The 21471-nt window shown below is 31.8% G+C and overlaps 1 protein-coding gene across 1 annotated transcript; it reads left to right on the forward strand.

Moving 5' to 3' along the window:
• The first annotated feature begins 12328 nt into the window (after positions 1-12328).
• LOC108473546 (protein FAR-RED ELONGATED HYPOCOTYL 3) lies at positions 12329-16744 on the forward strand. The gene is made up of 9 exons (XM_017775189.2): positions 12329-12561; positions 13186-15386; positions 15473-15529; positions 15714-15782; positions 15860-15925; positions 16033-16101; positions 16183-16224; positions 16319-16400; positions 16472-16744. The coding sequence occupies exons 2-8, from the start codon at positions 13230-13232 to the stop codon at positions 16373-16375; spliced, it is 2517 nt and encodes an 838-aa protein (XP_017630678.1). The 5' UTR covers positions 12329-12561; positions 13186-13229; the 3' UTR covers positions 16376-16400; positions 16472-16744.
• The last annotated feature ends 4727 nt before the right edge of the window (positions 16745-21471 follow it).

Here is a 21471-nt window from a genome sequence, read left to right on the forward strand (position 1 = left end):
ATGAATGTCTTGGTGATGATTATGCAAATGATGTTTTATGTTTGCTTATATGGTTATGTTACTTGCTATTTGCATGTGAGCTTACTAAGCATTTATGCTTACTCCTCCTTTTCATTCCTTGTAGTGTTGACAAGCCAGCTCGGAAATCGGAAGCGGTCGGAGGCACGCTCACACTATCCGTATACCATCTTGGCATAATGGCTTGTATATTTTGAGTATGGCATGTATAGCATTATAATCATTTTGTATATATGGTCTTATGATATGGTTATTGAGTGGTATGGAAATAGAAATGCTTGGTAATGATTAGCCATTGGAATGGCTAATCATGATCATATTTGGTATTATGTATGTCAAATTGCTAGCTAATCCATGGAAACCATGAAATAGGTAAAATTTACCATAAAATAGATTCAGACAACAGCAGTGACGTGAGTTTGAAAAATCACTAAAAATAGTAGAAATGGAATTAAATAATGAATAAGTTATGGAATCGAAGCTTGATGAGTCTATTTTCATATGGAATAAGCGAAACAGGTATATGAGCTATATTTTATGAGATGTTTAAATTTTTGTGAAACAGGGCCAGAGTGATTTCTGGATCCCCTGTTATGAATTTGGAAATTCACCATAAATTTTAAAAAGATAATTAGAAGTCATGCTTTATATGTACAGATTCCTTATTGAGTCTAGTTTTATTAGAGATAAACGGCATAGTCATTGAAGCTCTGTACAGGGAGATATCTAATTCGTAATACACAGAGGTCAGAGTAGTTGAACCCTGAAACAGGGGAGACTTTAACTAATAAACTGTACTAATTGGCCCAACCAAAAATTATTGAAAAAAATTAGTAGATATATATATGAGTCTAGTTTCAGGAAAAATTTACGGAATTGGATTTCGAGTTTCGTAACTCGAGATATGATTTTTAAAGAGACGTGATGCAGTTAGCCAGCTTGTCGGAAATTTTAAAATGAATTGTATGAGCTGTTTAATTAATGAATTAAGTCCGTTAACACCTCGTGTTCGACTCGGAAACGGTCTCGGTGCGGGTGTTACATTTAGTGGTATCAGAGCAGGTTTAGTCGGTTCTCGGACTAACCTAGCATGTGTAAAAGTTTAGCTATACATGCCAGCGATGCGTGATAGTGTGATGTCTTTCGACGCGTATAAGTACCGTCTTATTTAGACAGGGTACTCTCCAACCGAGCTGCGCCAACCATGTTCAATGTTAAGTAAAGATATTTGAGTAAAATTATGATTATGATAAGTCTCGGTTCAGAAAAGTATGAATAAAGGTTTATGATACATATGTGATAATATGTGAGATGAAAGTTCATGTTGTGATAAATATTCATATTTGCTTAATGCTCATATGATGTAGTGTATGTGGCTTACTTGATAAGATGAACGGAATAAATAGAAAGTAGTAGAGGTATGAATAAAGGTCATAATATTATGATACGAATGAAAATGTCCTTGTCTTGATTGGATGTCGAATGTTGATGAATGTTAATGGTATATAATTTTTATGAGGTAAAGGATTATAATGAAATGAACTTATCTATGTTAAATTGTTGGACTGAATTATATGATTGTAATGATATGTACATGATGATGCACGAAATGAAAGTTGTGATTGTGATGCAAATATCTATGTTTGTTTGGCCTTATATAATGTCATGAGCATGAATTAATTTAATTAATTGAATGGATAAGTAAAGTCATCTAGAAAACATAGAATGTATGCATAAGTATATTGTCTAAATGGGACAATAGGAAAATTGGTGTAAGCCAACATGAATGAATGACATGATTTTGATGATGTTACTATGATGATGGAAGTTGTGTCATATGTGTATGTATAAGAAAGTCGAGTCGAGGTCCTACAACCCTCCCCTTACCAAAGTGGTACTTATAATGGAATTTCATGAGATTTGTATTGAATAAGTTTTGGTTCAGAACCCAAAGAGTTCAAGTGATAGAATAATTATAAGTATGATCCGAGATTGAAAATAAGCTGATAAGTAAAGTCGAGCAGAAAGTATCGGATTGACGTAAAATTATTGGAGTTATGCACTTGTCCTAGTTAGAAAAGGAATTCTCCTTGGTAAATCAATTACTCAAGTGCAAGGTCGAGAAAAGTGTAAATCGAAATTTATTCAGAATTGGCCTTTTTAGTGAATGGTTTAATATAAAATTTGTGACGCAGAACTAGTTGGGGAAATGATATTTCAAATGTGAATTATCCGAGTGTGAGCAGATTATGACCGGACAGATTTAGATCTCTTTTGAGATGTTCTATGTGTTCACCCGTTCTCGAAATATTTCTATGGCTATTGATCTTCGAAGAAATTCTTGTTATATGGGAATGTCTTCTAATTCGGTGTTGGATGAAAGCATTAGTAGTCCGATTGGTTTATAATTTATATTGCTCTATTTTATCGGGTATTCTATTTCATTTAAATCGATAAGAATTGATGAGAGAATTCATATGATATTATGATTCTGTTTCTTCTACTTGATGCTTCATCGATATATATGTATGGGAAGATATATTGATCTTGTTATATTTGATTTCATGGGATTAAATGATGTTTTCTTTTGGACTTTCTTTCTTTGAAGAATTATCGTGGTATTCTGTATTTTCTCTATGAATTTGGTTTTCGATTCTCGGCATAGTATCGTATCTTGGGTTTCTTAATCTGGATCTCTTTATTCGGATTTCTTTATTCGGTTTCTCTATCTTGGATTTCTTTATTCGGTTTTCTTGTTATCTTTGTTCCATAATTTGTCAATTATGACTCATGTTCAAGTACGTTCTTCACTCGTGATAATCATGTCAAATATGACTATACTTCTAATTTGATCTTGGTAATGTGGTGATTTTAGTATTGGGATTTTTCTAATTTCTATGTAAGGATTTGACATCAAGTAAAGGCATAGGTGATAAAAGCGCGAGTTTTAGTCGGTATGGTAAATTATTCATTTGAAAGATTTCATGTGACAATTATGTCGGATTATTTTCCCAAGTCGATAATAGAATTTCATTTTGTGCGTATAAAAGAGTAAATAGTTTGAACGAGAAGTGTATATTTATTAGAAAGAGTTGAATATTAGTTTAAGTCACTCTGAATGATAAGGTTTCCATCTTGTGAAAGCTGAAAAGTTTATTACATGTTGACAGAGTTCGGATAGATGAGAATATTGGTAACCAAGGCGTCGAACTAGACCGATCTACATTGAGCAATGACTTCGACTTTCAAGTAATGTATTGTTGTATGAATTGTGATGTGTTTCAAGACGGTGAGGTAATGTGATAGTTTAGAGCATCCGATGTTACATAAAATCGGAGTTGTTAAAGGGTTAAAGCGAGCATTGGGATCTATCAAAATTATCCTTGTCAATGTTGATATTGGGATGGAAATGAGAAGGATTATTCTTGAGGCCATATCGAATTATTTCTATGGCGGAAAGAGGAAAATGTGATGTATCCTATTGTTAAATGTTTGAGAGATCTATAAATCACATCTGTATTGAATGAATTCCTACTCATCGATTCATGGAATTTCAGGTCTCTTTGATTGTTGGATTTCTTGGAATTCGGTCTCCATTAAATCAAGTTGAGATCCGGGTTTTATGTCATGATATCATGGGAAATTAAGAAGGGTTGAAAATTTAAGAACAGTTGAGAGTTGAGGCTGTAAGCTTTTAGATCATATGAGAAATTGAAGAGATGTATTGGAGGTACAGTCTAAGTGCAAGTTCTTGACACCAAATATGAGATTAAAAGTGAAGACCACTTTTTCGGTAAGATTTTGGGACGAAAATCCCTAAAGGGGAGAGTTGTAATATCCGATTTTGGGCCTAGTCGGAATAGTGGTTTCGTGACCACAAAATCCGAGATAGAAATAATTATTTTATGATTATTTTAAGGTCTATGATATGATTGCATGATTGTGTGAAAATTTCGTGAAGAAATTTTATGCATAAAGTGCCTAATTTGAAATTTGGGACTAAATTGAATAAATTGCAAAACTTGTGTTCTAGAAGTATTTTGCATAAAATTGAATTAGATTATTAATTAGAGGTCCTTAAAGAGTAATTTTACCAATTTCTAAGTCTATGGACAAAATTGGACATGGATGGAATTTTGGAAAGTTTAGTAGTAAGGGCATTTTGGTCATTTAGGGTAAAATGAATTAAAATACAAAATTAAAGCCAATTTTGCTCATCTTCAACCCCATGGCCGAATATAGCAAGGAGAAACCATGGCTAGGGTTTTCAAGCTTCCAAGCTCGATTGTAAGTCCGTTCTAGTCTCGTTTTTAATGATTTTTACGTTTTGGAGTCCGTAGCTCGATTTAGCTTATGCTAGCAATAATTTAACCTAGGGTTTATATTTGGAAAAATACCCATAGGTGAAATTTGTGTATTTTGGTGTTTTATAATAGAATATGAGGTTTTAAATTATGTTAGACAACTTGTGCTACTCGGTTTTAAGTGAAAACGAGCAAAAGGGCTTAATCGGTAAAAATACCTAATAGTCATAAGTACATGTTAGAGTGAGAATTTGATGTTGCCATAGAAGGAAAAATGATCAGCATGTCATAAAACATAAGAAAATAGGCTGAATTTTAATTTACGAGCTTTGGGGCAAAAGTGTAAATATGCAAAAGTTTAGGGGCAAAATTGTAATTTTTCCAAAATATGATTTTGGGTCAATTTGAATAATGTGAGTCCTAATTAGACTATATTTTAAATGATAGAGCAAGGAAAACTGAAATTCGGGCTAAAATGGGAAAATACCAAGTTGTGGACGAAATGGTAAAATAGCCATTTTCGCATACGAGGTAAGTTCATATGTAAATGTTGGTCACATAGTTATTATTTTAAATGTTTTAATGTTTTTAAATGATATGATAATTATTATGAAATATTATACTTGTGATAATTGTTTGATAATATGTAATTATGTGAATTACTTGATGAGTATGAACTATCACCGAAGTATCGATTTCGATATTCCGTGGAAGACGGAAAAGATGTGAGATCGAGGAAAAAGGCCCGTTTGAACCTTAGGAATAGATTAGGATACAAGTGACATGTCACTAGGATGGTTGAGCATCCGAACTCGTTGAGTTGAGTCCGAGTTCACTTATGGATGCGAGCGTCCGAACTCGTTGAGTTGAGTCCGAGTTCGTGAGATGTAACTAGGCATCCGAACTCGTTGAGTTGAGTCCGAGTTCACTTATGGATGCGAACGCCCGAGCTCGTTGAGTTGAGTCCGAGTTCACTTATGGGCGGGTTACATGGTAGCTTGGCTACATATGTGGCACTTATGTGCAAACTTTCCATGTATCCGAATTATATTCCGATGTGTTTAACGGGTAAAGTTCTACTCAAATGGAGGAATACTCAAGATGAAAGGGACGTATTGGTAAGTGTTGTGAAATGGATACTTTGAACAGGTATGTACTTAACCCTCGGGTTGAAAACTCGATATAACAACAATATGGTAAGATGATAAATGAAAAGGTGATATGAATGTCTTGGTGATGATTATGCAAATGATGTTTTATGTTTGCTTATATGGTTATGTTACTTGCTATTTGCATGTGAGCTTACTAAGCATTTATGCTTACTCCCTCCTTTTCATTCCTTGTAGTGTTGACAAGCCAGCTCGAAATCGGAAGCGGTCGGAGGCACGCTCACACTATCCGTATACCATCTTGGCATAATGGCTTGTATATTTTGAGTATGGCATGTATAGCATTATAATCATTTTGTATATATGGTCTTATGATATGGTTATTGAGTGGTATGGAAATAGAAATGCTTGGTAATGATTAGCCATTGGAATGGCTAATCATGATCATATTTGGTATTATGTATGTCAAATTGCTAGCTAATCCATGGAAACCATGAAATAGGTAAAATTTACCATAAAATAGATTCAGACAACAGCAGTGACGTGAGTTTGAAAAATCACTAAAAATAGTAGAAATGGAATTAAATAATGAATAAGTTATGGAATCGAAGCTTGATGAGTCTATTTTCATATGGAATAAGCGAAACAGGTATATGAGCTATATTTTATGAGATGTTTAAATTTTTGTGAAACAGGGCCAGAGTGATTTCTGGATCCCCTGTTCTGAATTTGGAAATTCACCATAAATTTTAAAAAGATAATTAGAAGTCATGCTTTATATGTACAGATTCCTTATTGAGTCTAGTTTTATTAGAGATAAACGGCATAGTCATTGAAGCTCTGTACAGGAGATATCTGATTCGTAATACACAGAGGTCAGAGTAGTTGAACCCTGAAACAGGGAGACTTTAACTAATAAACTGTACTAATTGGCCCAACCAAAAATTCTAGAAAAAATTAGTAGATATATATATGAGTCTAGTTTGAGGAAAAATTTACGGAATTGGATTTCGAGTTTCGTAACTCGAGATATGATTTTTAAAGCAACTGTGATGCAGTTAGCCAGCTTGTCTGGAAATTTTAAAATGAATTGTATGAGCTGTTTAATTAATGAATTAAGTCCGTTAACACCTCGTGTTCGACTCCGGAAACGGTCTCGGGTACGGGGTGTTACATATGATATATAACTATTGAGATGTTTGCTTTGCAACTCATTAAGTTCTTTGAACTTATTTAGTTACCTTTCCTTCTCAAGATCCCTAACGAAGTAAAGGACTTCACAAAAACGATGCTACAGGACATCTATTCCATGAAATTTCTAAGTATTTTGTATGATGTATGGCCTGAGGGTAGTGTCAGGATGGTGTCATTCAAAGACTGAATTTTATATTTTAAAACTATTCTTTTAAAACCACTATTTTAATGAAACCTCAGTGAAATGATTATACTTTTGGCAAAGTACCGAATTATTTACCTTAATGATTAATGTTTTTTTAATTATGTGTATATGTATATGATGTTGTAGTTAAATATAGGTTACGCGAAATATGATTTTAAGAGCTTCCAATGGAGTGTCTATGTTTTCCATTTTCCTTAGAAATGTATAACCTTATTTATCTTTAATTTTGCAAAGGATTTACAAGTCATATTTATTTAAACTGTATTTTTATGAAGTCCATGCCTGTACAAGTTTAAAGGAAAAGATTTTAAGGCAATAATGCATCAATCATAGGTCCTCCTTAAGGGTTGGGTTTGGGGCGTTACATAGTATACCGATGGTGTATCACATGGGCAAATACTATACGCCAATACAACATAACTCAGACATTCCATTTTCATGCCAGCCACATACCTAAAATTCAGAGTAATAAACATATCATATGTTTCGTTTCATTCATATACATTCTTCCCTTATAGCTCTCCATATGAGAATCATTTAGTATTATGTTTTATCTTGATCTGCCAATTCGATTTGCAATATATCTACCCTACCAGAGGCTACACAAACATATATCTTCAACTTCATATCTGTGTATCAAATCATATCATATCATTCATATCAGAAATAGATGGTAGGGGCTTAACATGAAAATGACACATACTCTTTATCCCAGGCATACTGAACTCAGACTGATGACTCTAGACAACCATTATTCATATACATATTTTTGTTATCCTTTACAAGGTAAAAATACTTACCTTACGAAACTATAAAGTAAAGAATACCACACTCATAGAAGTAAGAAGGAACTCACCAGAAGTATATCAAATTCTATATAGAAGGTCATTTGCCTTTGTCACTTGGACCTTCAGTAGCTTCTTGGGCTAAAAATAGGGATAATTCAACATGTCAGATCACTACTCTATTGAATCTAAACATGCATACAAGAAACATCAACATTAAACCCAAAATCAGGAAGTTTCTTTCCTTATACACCAATCTAAAACTTATGTATAGAGAACCAAAAATAGTAAATAACTTTGAAAATAAACTAGGGTTCATCAGAAATTACCAGTGAGCTAAAACAAATGTATAAGTTAGTTGACTATAGTGAACCTAACTTCGAAGAGGTTTTCTGGGCTTGAGTTTTCAAAAAGTACAAAGAAAATCAAGAAGAAAGATGAATACAAAGAAAACGTAAAGATTCTCGGTAAAGGCATTGCTATCATTATATACTTAAGCACGGAAACAATGTTAAGTGGAAAAATCAGATAATTTCACTAACACTTGATTCTCGTGATTAAGTACGTTTAACATAAGTCTTTTCACCTATAGTAGCTTAGTTCCATTATAACTAAGTCTCAACTTAACTAACTAAATTTTTTTACTAAAATAATAAACAAATTTATTCAACTGCAAACCAAATGAGTTTGCCAAAGTATTTGGGTGGCATACACTTAACAGAAGAGTCCGATAAACCACAGTTTTACGCCAAAGCTAAGAGTTCGCCAAGTGGCGCATACAAAGATCATAATAAGCACTTTACTTACTCATATATACACTTATTTTACCAGGATACCAAACAGTGATCATATACCAAGACTTTGTCAGGCGGGTTGTTATATGCTAGATCCCAGTATAATCTGTAATGATCTCCATACAACCACATATCATGTACAAGTGTGTATATGACCCTACTGACTTGCTAATCGTATCCTAATATTTTACTAAGTTCACATTGGCATCAATTACATATATATAAACATTTCCATACATGTGGTCATCTTACTCGCATATTCATATCATGTATTCAGTCACATATGCATTTTGTACCTTGTATATTGTTCTATCGTATAACAATTATTTTTAATTTAGTTCATATATTGTTTCTTAATCAAATTCACAATCACAACCCCTTTCATAATCAAAAATCATATTGCATATTATAAAATATATCTTAATATAATTTTCATGTCACAAATCATAATTTAAGTATTAAATATCATTTCCCATTTTATTCATTTTAGTCTTCTACCACAATATTCCTTATCAAATTCAATCAAAACATTTCATATTATCATAATATACTCACCTCAATGATTCAACAATCAATAAACATGCATATAAAATCAAACATTTCTATCCAGAATAAGAAAAGTACAAATCGAGGTTTCGCGTGTCACTTGTCTATACTTTTCACTTTTCCTTTCCCTCTCTATTGTTCGATGTTGTTGTTAGCTAAAAATAATCATAAAACATATCACATTATCGATTTCCAGTCAAATCAGAATCAAATACCAAATTTCACACATTTTACAAATTATTCAATTTAGTCTTAAAACTGGGAGAAGCATAACTTTCAATCCATGGCCTTGGATTAAAATTTGATTTCACCAAAACTCATTAGGTACCTTCTATTTTCTATTCCAACCAACAATTCATGAAAATTTTTCATTTTATTCAATTTGGTCCCTAATGTACGAAATTAATAATTAAGCTTTACAATGTAGTCCTCTTCACATACTAAGCTTAATTTCTAACAATTTGAAACATAAATCATTCAATTTTCAACCATGAAAACTTTTAGAAACTTTAACAAATTTACAAATTAGTACATGGGCTAGCTAAATCAAGCTCCCATGATTCAATTTCCATAAAAATCAAATTAAAATGGCTAGAGACTTGACATTAAAGCCAAAAAGCTTAAAAACCCTTCAATGGCATTCTCCCCTCTTGATTCGAAATTTTGGACGGTTGGAGAAGATGAAATTTATGTCTTCTTCCACTTTTTCATATATATAGTTTATTATAAGATAATTAATTTAATTTAGTTATGTTTTAGTTTATTTAAATAATTAATTTAATTTAGTTATGTTTTAGTTTATTTAAACCTTAATTACTTAAAATAATTAACATACATCATGTCATCAAGTAACATATATTTAAAACAGGTCTATTTGCTATTTTGGTTCTTTGGTTAATTGTTATTTAAGTCCTCAAGCCTTAATCTAATTAAAAATCTATAATGATTAAAATTTTACAATTTAGTCCCTGAGCCATACTCACTCACAAATTTGGTTAAATCACTTAACCAAATTTCAATTCATCAATATGATAATCCCATAAATATCTCTACTAAACATTTTTGGACTCGGTTTACAAAAGTAGGGTCCCATCGCCTTCTTCGACACCATTGGAAACCGAATCATTACACTATACCTTATAAATTGGTTTAAAATCAAATTTAATTTTATCATAATTTTTATAAGTGGTAAGATTTGAACAAATCTGTCAAAGTAACTAAATATTTTTTTATAGATGAGTGTCAATCTATTTAAAAAAGAGGGTTAATGACATTTGAGATTCTTTTGCGGTGAAGAGAGAAATCATCACAATGAATAAAGGCCGAAACCTATTGTAAATATGATATTTTCATTCTTTTTGTTTTTGGTTTTATTTTTTATTTTCTAATTATACGTTAAATTTTAGGTTAATAGTTGAAACAACGTTGCTTTAACCACATCAATTAAAAATTGGCACATTGTCATGCTATGTCAACACTGTTACTTTTTCCATTATAAATAAACTAATTTGATTTGACTTTGAAACGTTGAAAGTAAAAGGGTTAAATATGATATTAGTACCTGAACTTGTCCACTTCTCCCAGATTTGTACCTATAGTTTTTTTTTTCCTAAATTGGTAACCGAACTTTTGTTTCATCCACTAGTTTGGTACATGAGACTAACATTGTTAATTTTTTGTTGATATGGCAACACTGACCAATCGTACACCTCCACGTGGAATCCTCTTGTTCCTCCTTTTTCTTATTGTTTTTATTTTCTTTTTTTTTTATTTTCCCACCTCTATCTTTTTTCTTTTCTTTTTTTCTTTTTATTTTTCTTTTGTTGGATATGCTTCTACACTTCATCTTTTTTCCCTTAAAAACTCTCAAAATTTTTCCTCACTTTCTCACCATCCAATCACCACCAAAATCCAATTACACAAGTTTCAAAAATTTCCTCTACATAATCCATGGAAGCCTCTTTTGAGTTATTTTCCTTTTCAACCTTTTTTGAGTTATTTTCCTTTTCACTTTGGGTTTTTTATCGCTCTTGAAGTTTTTACCTGATCAAGAATGCAAGATTAAAATTATTTATGTTTGAAAAACATGTTTATGGAAAATCTTGAACCCCTAGACAGAATCAATGTTTAAAATAAAATCTTTGAAAAACTTTTTCGAACATTACAAAAACTTGCAGAATACCAATCGACTACACAATTTCAAAAACAATCTCAAAAAAAATAAAAACTATCAAAACATCAACCGGCTACACAATCTCAGAACAAAAAAAAAACTTGCATGCATGTTAAGCTTTTGGGGTTTGGGGATTTTAAGCTCAATTTTTTATTGACAAAGGGAGGAGGCTCCGACGATAGCGGCCTCACCTAGGTTTAACCCTTAAGCCGTGAGGAGGTCACCATCTCCATAGATTTGTTGAGCCCTAAAAGAAGAGAAAATTTTGGCTATTTAGGTTTCCCAAATTTTCTTGAAAAAGAACAAAAGAAAGATTTTTTAGGAGAAAAGAGAACAAAAAGCAAAGGACGGAGGAGAAAGAAAAGAGGAGCAGTATTTGTTGTTATTATTGTTATCTTCATTGCTATTTTGAACATTGGGAAAATTTTGGGAGAGTTTGAGGAGGAAAGAGGAAAGAAAGAAGTGTAGAAGGCACACCCAAAACAAAAAATAAAATAAAATAAGAAAATAAAAGAAAAATGAGAATGAGGGAAATTTTTCTTTAAAAAAAAAAGAAGGCCAAATAGGATGCCACGTGGTGGCATATGATTGGTCAGTGCTACCACGTAGAAAAAAATTAACGCCATTAGTTTCAGGTACCAAACTAGTAGAGGAGAGAAAAGTTCGAGTACCAATTTGAGAAAAAAATTATAAGTACCAATCTGGGAGAAGTGTATAAGTTTAAGTACTAATTTATATTTAACCCAAAGCAAATTTATTCCAAAAAAATAAGGGTAAGTTTGCCATAGATAAATGTTAAGGTTTTTTTTTTTGTGCCATTATGCTTTTTACTTAAAAAATATAATTTATTAAAAGGTATATTGGTGATTTCAACATTTTAAAATTTTTATTAAAAAATCTATTAAAGGATATATTTATCATTTCATCATTTTTCTTACTTATGTATAATCGGTGTTTTAGTAGAAATTTAACGCTAAGTGACCATAAAATTGGTAAATAAATTCGAGAATTTTTTCCCAAAATTGAAGGCTATGAGAGACGATGGTTAAAGGACGTTAAGATTTGAGGGCTTATTTTGCGTTTGAGCCGAAATCTGTTAGATTAAATGGGTTTTTATCTCTTCGTAGTAAAAGTATGGATGGAGTTGAGGCCCAACACAGAAAGCAAAATATTCAACATTAAAAGAAAAATAAAGCAGACTAGACTATTTAATAATAGGATTAACTTATTTTACTCATAAAAGGGGCGAGTGAAAGCGAGAACAGAGTCTGAGATCCCCAAATTGGCGAGTGACAGAGAAAAGCGAGTGGAAGGAAAGCAGGAAACCCTAAATCTCCCAACCCCCCCCCCCCCAACTCTCTACGCGCCCTTAACTCCACTCGCCTTCGGTTTTCGCAGAATCATCACTCATTCTATTTCCACCTCCACTTCAGGTGTTCCTTTATTTTAATCCCCGCCCCCTCTCAACTATTTTGCTTTCCAATTCTGCCTTTTGAATTTTCGCAATTTCCCTGTTCTTTTTCTTCTAAATTTTCTATTTCGATCCCATCATCCCCAAATTTATTTTCGTTTTCTTTATTCTTCTGTTTTAATATTAAATTCATTATATGATTGAAACCTTCCCGATTTTATTTAATTCTGTAATTGTGATTGATTTTCTGGGTTCATCTCTTTCGAAATTATTTGGTCACATGAATCTTAGTTTGCGGATATTATATTATTAGTTGCTTGCCTAATCTTGTTACCTAATTTATGGCTAAAATCCTTAAAAGTTGTTAAAATTGTAGCCTTTTTGTTCGTTTGGAATGTTGGTATTAGGGAAAAGGTCTTCATGTATCAACTTATAGCTAAGGAAATTTGAAATACCCATCATGTATGTAGCTTTGGGATTTGCTTCCTTTATAGATACATGTATATCCAGGATTGTCCAAGAGCTAAAGAGGACTTCAATTAGTTTGTCTATCTTTTATAATTATAGTAGGCTATTGTGAATTGCTTTTTGTCATGGGTTCTTTATGCTGACATGATGGCGTCCTTCTACATTTTAATTTTTTCAGGTGCAGTCAGGAAAACAGTTAGTTGAAGTAAACAAGTTTCAATCATGGACATAGATCTTAGGTTACCTTCTGGTGAACAGTGTAAGGAAGATGAAGATGCAAATGGAATTGATAATATGCTAGATGGTGATGAATCACTGCATAATGGAATGGTTCAAGTTGTAGGAGAGGATATGCGTGCTGAAGATGGTGGGGAAATGCATTCTTCTGCTGTGGATATGGTGACCTTCAAGGAGGATACGAATCTTGAGCCACTTTCTGGTATGGAGTTTGAATCACATGGAGAAGCATATTCATTTTATCAAGAATATGCTCGGTCTATGGGATTCAACACAGCTATACAAAATAGCCGACGTTCGAAGACTTCAAGAGAATTTATTGATGCAAAGTTTGCCTGTTCTAGATATGGGACCAAAAGGGAATATGACAAATCCTTTAACCGGCCACGAGCTAGACAAAGCAAGCAAGACCCTGAAAATGCAACTGGTCGGCGATCATGTTCGAAGACGGATTGTAAAGCAAGTATGCATGTGAAGAGAAGGCCTGATGGAAAATGGGTTATACATAGTTTTGTGAAAGAACATAACCATGAACTTTTGCCAGCCCAAGCTGTCAGTGAACAGACCAGAAGGATGTATGCTGCAATGGCTAGACAATTTGCTGAATATAAAAATGTTGTTGGTCTGAAGAATGATCCCAAAAATCCATTTGATAAAGGTCGAAATTTGGCATTAGAAGCTGCTGATGTTAAGATTTTACTTGAATTTTTCACACACATGCAGAGCATAAATTCAAACTTCTTTTATGCAGTAGACCTGGGTGAAGATCAGCGTCTGAAGAGTTTGTTTTGGGTTGATTCAAAGAGTAGGCATGATTACAGTTATTTCTGTGATGCTGTGTCTTTTGATACCACTTATGTTACAAACAAATATAAGATGCCTCTTGCACTATTTATTGGAGTAAACCACCACTACCAGTGCATTCCGCTTGGATGTGCATTGGTATCAGATGAGAGTGCTGCAACATTTTCTTGGCTAATGAAGACATGGCTGAAAGCAATGGGTGGACAATCTCCTAGAGTCCTAATAACCGACCAAGACCGAACTCTGAAATCTGTTGTTGCAGAAATCTTTCCAAATACACTTCATTGCTTCTTCCTGTGGCACGTATTAGGAAAGGTTTCTGAGAACCTTGGTCATGTAATTAAACAGCACGGAAACTTGATGGCAAAGTTTGAGAAATGCATCTACAGGTCATGGACAGATGAAGAGTTCGGCAAAAGGTGGTGGAAAATTCTTGATAGATTTGAACTCAAGGATGATGAATGGATGAAGTCGTTGTATGAAGACCGCAAAAAGTGGGTTCCAACCTATATAATGAATGTTCTGTTGGCTGGGATGTCTACGGTTCAGAGAGCCGAGAGTGTGAACTCATTCTTTGACAAGTACGTACATAAGAAGACCACAGTGCAAGATTTTTTGAAACATTATGAAGCAATTTTACAAGATAGGTATGAAGAGGAAGCGAAAGCAAATTCTGATTCATGGAGCAAAGTGCCAGCATTAAAATCTCCATCACCTTTTGAGAAGAGTGTTGCGGGGGTATACACACACACATTATTCAAGAAGTTTCAAATCGAGGTTGTGGGTGCAATTGCTTGTCATCCAAAGCCGGAAAATCATGATTCAACATGCAGCATTTTTAGAGTTCAAGATCTTGAAAAGAATCAGGATTTTATTGTTACTTTGAATGAGATGAAGGCAGAAGTTTCTTGTATATGCCGCTTGTATGAATACAAAGGATATCTCTGCAGGCACGCTATGGTAGTTCTCCAAATAAACGGCCACTCAGCCATCCCTTCTCAATATATTTTGAAACGATGGACAAAAGAGGCAAAGAGCAGGCATTTCATGAGTGAAGAATCTGAGCAGGTTCAATCTAGGGTGCAGAGGTACAATGATTTATTTCAACGAGGGATGAAGTTGATTGAGGAGGGTTCGTTGTCTCAAGAGAGCTACTATATTGCATTCCGAAGCCTGGAAGAAGCTTTTGGGAGCTGTTTGAGTGCAAACACTTCTAATAAGAGCCTTGCAGAAGCTGTGGCATCTCCCACCCAGGGTATGATCTGTATTGAAGAAGACAATCAAAGCAGAAGCACAAGCAAGATGAATAAGAAAAAGAACCCAACCAAAAAGAGAAAGGTTAGTTGTAAATAGTGTTTGCCATGTGGATATATTTTTAGCAGATTCTGTTACCGGTCCATACTTAGGCTTCTTTTTCTGTCTAGGGAAACTCAGAGCAGGAGGTAATGGCTGTTGCACCGACGGATGGCTTGCAACAAATGGTTAGTTCTGTTCTATATATTAGCAGACTAGTTAAAGATGTTTTGTTGATTTATGGCACCTGCATCAAGTAATAGCATAACAATAAGATTATTGTAGCTTTTGCAATCAAGAAATGTTCTCAAGCTTTTGGAATAAAATTGATCAAAATATGATCACATCACTTGTTAATTTTTTATTTTGTAGGATAAGTTAAGCTCAAGATCAGTAGCCCTAGATAGTTACTTTGGTGCACAACCAAGCGTCCAAGGAATGGTAAGATTGTTACAGCTGACTTCATTTAACTTTTTTATGTTAGTTATATTCCGTTTCATGTTTTATACTTTTTACAGGTTCAGCTTAATTTAATGGCACCGCGCGATAATTATTATGGGAATCAACAGACAATTCAGGGGCTGGTATTATCATGTTTTATAAGCATAATGAGTTAATTATATAGCTTTATTTATCCAATATAGTGCTGCATTAGGAGAGTAAATCTCAATTTGGGGTTTTGCATTCATAGGGACAGTTAAACACCATAGCAACGAGCCATGATGGTTACTATGGCACTCAGCAAGCCATGCCTGGAATGGTAATTTCTCTGTGCAGTCAGTTTCTTTATATTTTTCGAGTTAAAATGGTAACTTTGTTTATGTTCTGTTTTGTTCAACAGGGACCCATGGATTTCTTTCGATCTCCTAGTTTCTACATTCGGGTGAGTATTCCGCATATGACTAACAAAACCTGGTCAAATCAATTCCATTTTGTTTCAGGCCTTTCTTTACATCTATTTGGTGCCCCCCCAACAGGATGACCCCAACGTGAGAGTGGCACAGTTACATGATGATGCATCGAGACACACATGACGATACTTTTCTCTTAGCAGTGGAGGTTGTGCTTTTGTGTTTTTATTTCCCCTGGTTGATGATTTATAGGTTAAAGAAGAATGTGTGGGTTTGTAGGTTTGAGGATGAAGGAAGATGAATGGAAATAATGGAGGGAAGCGGAGTTGGATGTGAAGAAAGGAAATGGCATGATTATTATTAGAAACAATAACGTTGTTTCTCTTCATTTGGTGTCTGTAAGATATAAGATAGAATTGAGAGTCATGATGTAAAGTTTGTTGTATTATTATCTGACTTTTACTGTCTAAATAGGATGAATTGGATCCCAGTTACGACTTTGTTGTTTTTATATTCATATATATATATATATTTATGCCAGTTTACATCAAATATTCATTGTTTGGAGACTGTGATATGGATTCATATTTATGATTATATTATTGTCATTGAAACGAAATTAGTTTGTAGTTTTAAAGTTTAGTATGTAGATTTGGAATATTTTGATAATGCATCTTACCATGTCTTTTTAGCTTATTTTCAAGCTAATTAATTTGTTGATTTAAAGTAATTTTCTTTGATCAACATAAAAGATAAACTCATATATACTATTAGAAGTATATATATATAATTCTGATCATAATTGCATACCCATTCATCATATATTAATTAAAAATAAAATAACTATTGGTACAGAATAATTTTAAAATATTTATTAAAATATTGAGCTGCATAATTATAATTATAATGAAATAAATTTATTTTAGAAAATTTTAAAATGTCATTACAAAAACATTAATTTAACAAGTGAATAACAAAGTGAAGAAAATTTCAGCTCAAAATCAGCATCACGCTCAAACTTTATAGTTTTAGTCCTAATATTGGATATTGCAACCATCTTGAGATCAGTTTTGACCAACTTTTTAACTAAAGTGGATTAATTTTTATTTCTCCTATCACTATTCTAAACATCATTTTACTTCTTGGAAAAATTTGATTTAAAAATTAATTTTCTATTATAGCGAGAAATTAAAATTTTAAAAACCGAATCAATTTATAGCATCTATAATAATAAAAATTTTCTGAAAAGTACTTGTGTTTTGTACGAGACGGATCTTTGATGTTTCCAACTTTTAACCGAACGACCTCCACAATTCTCATACCACAAATTGCTTCGAATGTAGGCTCGAACAATCATGAATCAAATACAAAATCAGAAACAATTTCTTACTTTCAATAGAAAAATAATTCTCTCTCAATAGAAACAATTGTTATTTCAAAAATAAAATTTATACATAGAAAATAAATTCTTTCTATTTTTTGGCAGAATAACAATATCTTAAAGTTCTATATTTTTAGCTCTATCAGTCTCATCTATATTTATAGGGAGAGAGAAAAGAATCCTAGTTGAATTAGTAGAACACAAAAAATACTTAATTGATAAAAAAAACTAGTCTCCTAATTTAACTAGGAGAGAGGGGATGACACACCCTAGTTAAATACACTAAGGATGTCGTGGGCTTGTTTTTTACATTTTTGGGGCCTTAAGTAAAATAATAAAAATGGGGTTTTAAGTTCTTTAAAAGTTGGAGAAATTTTTTTTTGGTCCTTTAAAAGTTGGTAAAAGAAATTTTTTAAGCCCTTAAAAGCTAAAAACAAATTTTTTGGGCACCTTCAAAGTTGGTAAAAAAAATTGACCTTTAAAAGTTAAATTATTTTTGAGCCCCTTAAAATTTGAAAAACAATATTTTAGACCCATTCAACTTTAGGCCCTGGGTGGCTGCACCTCGAAATGACCCCCAAGGGCCGGGCTTGGGTTGTTGCCCCTTATATGTATCTTTAATGTATTATGAGGGATTATTGGGTCTCTCTTGTATTGGGTCAAATTATATATAATTCCTAAACTTTTAACTCAGCTCTTTATAATTTAATCTAATCTAATACATGTTTTTCTATTTTCCAAAATAAATATTATTTACTAATAGATAAATTATTTTTCCAATTAAATAATTTTCTCAACTCAATTCTAATTTCGTTAAAGTCATGATAACTTTACCATAAAAGAATCTATGAAAATATATTTAATCTACATATTCAATGAATTCACAATGATCGATTAATTTAATTCTATTTTCAAACTTTAATTTTTGATTAAATAATAAGTCGAAAAATTTAAACTAATTCTCAATTCATTTACATACTTAGTTAGAAAACACATTTATTTCCAAATATAACATATTTCTCTAATTTTATCATTTCCATCCATTTCTATTCATTTGATTATTTATTCATCATTTATGGTTTCAATAAGCTAGCAAAAATATCGGTTGGACATATATAATTAGGGCTCAAATTATTTACAATTAAGTTCCAGCTTTTCGCCTATTAATTATAAATTCAATTAAGTCACGAAGTCATTTCACTATAATATCGTGATTGAGCTCCCCCTAATTACATACAGTTACAAGAACTACTTGACCGGTGCTCATCCAATGATATTATAATAAGTGTGTTACCCTCATAGGGTAACCTTAATCTCTTTGAGATAAATTCGTTCTCCCAATATGATCCTATTTTATCTTATGGTAATCAACACATTTTCCTTCATAAAAAGTCAATTACTATCAAATAGTAATTAAGTCATTTATCTCAAAGATAAACAACCCGTGGTCACATTTACATTTCATCTATCATATAATGTCATTGAGAAGACATTATTTGCCCATTTCTTGGGCTATAAATTCGACTATTGTGAATGATGCTACATATTGCAGAAGCCGTATACCTAACGCACCAACTTTCGGTTCATTATCTATTTGAACTAAAGCTTTTACTTACATCAAAGTATACAAGTGCATACATAGTCCATCATCCACTTTGGATTAAGGTATGTCACACTATGAACGTCACAAGTGAATAAATCCATTAACGGATTAAGGATCTATTATACTTGGGTTCTGTTAGATTTACTATTAGTCCAGTCAGCACCATTTATGTTTCTATCTTTTAGGAGTTATCCATTCTGAGACTAAAGATAAAGTATCTCACCAATTGGACACGATAGAAAACATATTAGTCTTTCAATCAGTTTGCTTATGTTTTATTAGACTAAGGATATATTTAGGTTTATCTACTAATACAAGTTGTCTTTTTGTATTACGATCTAACCACGTAATACCGCTTAATAGTAGTTAAATGTTAAATAATTAGTAAGTCAATATTTGTTTTATTTTTCTTTGTGTGCAAAAACATTGAAGACAAAATACAAAAAGTATTTTTATAATTAATGAATTTTTATTAAATCTAATTTATTCAAAATATTACATTTAGTGCACCTGATTCAATAGTAAAACTGTTTTTAGATATCACTTGAAAGTAATTTTTAAAATATAAGTGGAAGTGAATTTCCTAAAATAATGTGAGTATTGGGCTATCTTATTCACAACAATAATGTGTTCCATAATATAATCCATTTGATAGTTTAACAAGAAATAAGTCAATAAATTTGAATTTCTAATTCACTTACGTTTTAGCCATATCGACTGTAACAACGTTTCCCAAGGTAAATAATGATAAAATATTATAAACAAATTTGAACGTATAATTAAAGACAAGAAAGTGATTTTAAACTTTAAAAATTATTTTAGTAATTAGTGTTCAAAAATTGAAATTATTAACAAACTTTAAAATATTTTTAATTTTTTATAGATTTAATTAATTAATATTTAATCATTGATATTTAATACATTTACAAAATGAAACAATAAGTTAGTATTTAAAAATAATTTAATAAAAACTTAAGTATGTTTTTAAGGATTTTTAACAAATATGTTTTCTTATACAACTTTCAAAGTTTTTAAACATTCTTTTAAATTACTATACAATGTATATCAAATAATTATAATCTAAACATTATTTCAACCATTCAATTTCAATTTTTCATATTTTATTTTAAGTTTGAAATTAATTAGTTTAATTATAAGTTTTTTTCATAATAATAACTTTGAAACAATCAATATCTAACCCAATTCACATTCTATTCAACATCAAAGAGATTCAAAATCGAGAATTATATAATTCTTCTGCCTAAAATATTTTCTCTTTAGAGAGCAACACAAGAGTTGAGAGAAGCATCTCAGAAGTTCTTTGAGCAGCAAAAATTTAGCATTTTGAAGGTAATTGTGCGAAAGAGCAAATCAGAAGGAAAGAGGAAAAGAACACAAGCTGAGCTACGGAGAAACATTGGTTTTGCCTTCTAGTTTATTTCCTTTTTAACTTTTTTTTTTGTTCTGAATTGGTGAACATGATTGCTAAATGTTTTTTTCTTTTGCTTTTAATTTAATCAAAATGACTTAATTCTTTTATTGTTAGATTAATTGTATTCTTTTAGCTTAGATTGTTAAAATTCTGTTAGTGATGTTATGTGCCTTGGTTGCTTATTCATTGAGATAAAATCATGATCATGCTATTCATGCATTATAAATGTAGGGATGCAATTGAATTAATTATCTAATTAGAACCAGATTGTAATTAATTAACACAATATCTGAATGATGCATGTTTGATCTATTTGCGATAAATTAGGTCAAATTAGTAATAATATCGAAAGAAATTTATTACCTTGCATAACCTAGGATTAATGTTATTAAATTGTTTCAATATAGAAATATCATTGTTACCTCACTTAATATGATGTCTGTTGATGAAATTACTAAATTGATTGAATATAGACATATGCTAGAAAAGCTTAATAATTAAATAAGTGTGACTTCATGGGTTAATAAATAACCTAGTTGCCATGGATTTTCTCCATAACATCATTAACATTGTTTTAATAATTCTAAGTTAAAAAATAATTAATCTATCTCTTTCATGTCATAGTAATTAAACTAGTAATTGTTGTTTATTGCTCTATGTTTAAATCTTTCATTCATTTTTAGTAGACTTGGTTAATTTTTAGTCAAGTTAATTAGTTAATTCAATCTACCCCTAATTATTTCCATCACCAAATTGCTAAGTCTTTATTTTCACAATTTTTACCTTGCATATACAGTCCCTGTAGAGACGATAACTCTATACTTACTACTTTATTACTTGTTGACGACTGTGCAAACTTGCAC

The sequence above is a fragment of the Gossypium arboreum genome, chromosome 3, assembly GCF_025698485.1.
Source record: "Gossypium arboreum isolate Shixiya-1 chromosome 3, ASM2569848v2, whole genome shotgun sequence".
NCBI lineage: Eukaryota > Viridiplantae > Streptophyta > Magnoliopsida > Malvales > Malvaceae > Gossypium > Gossypium arboreum.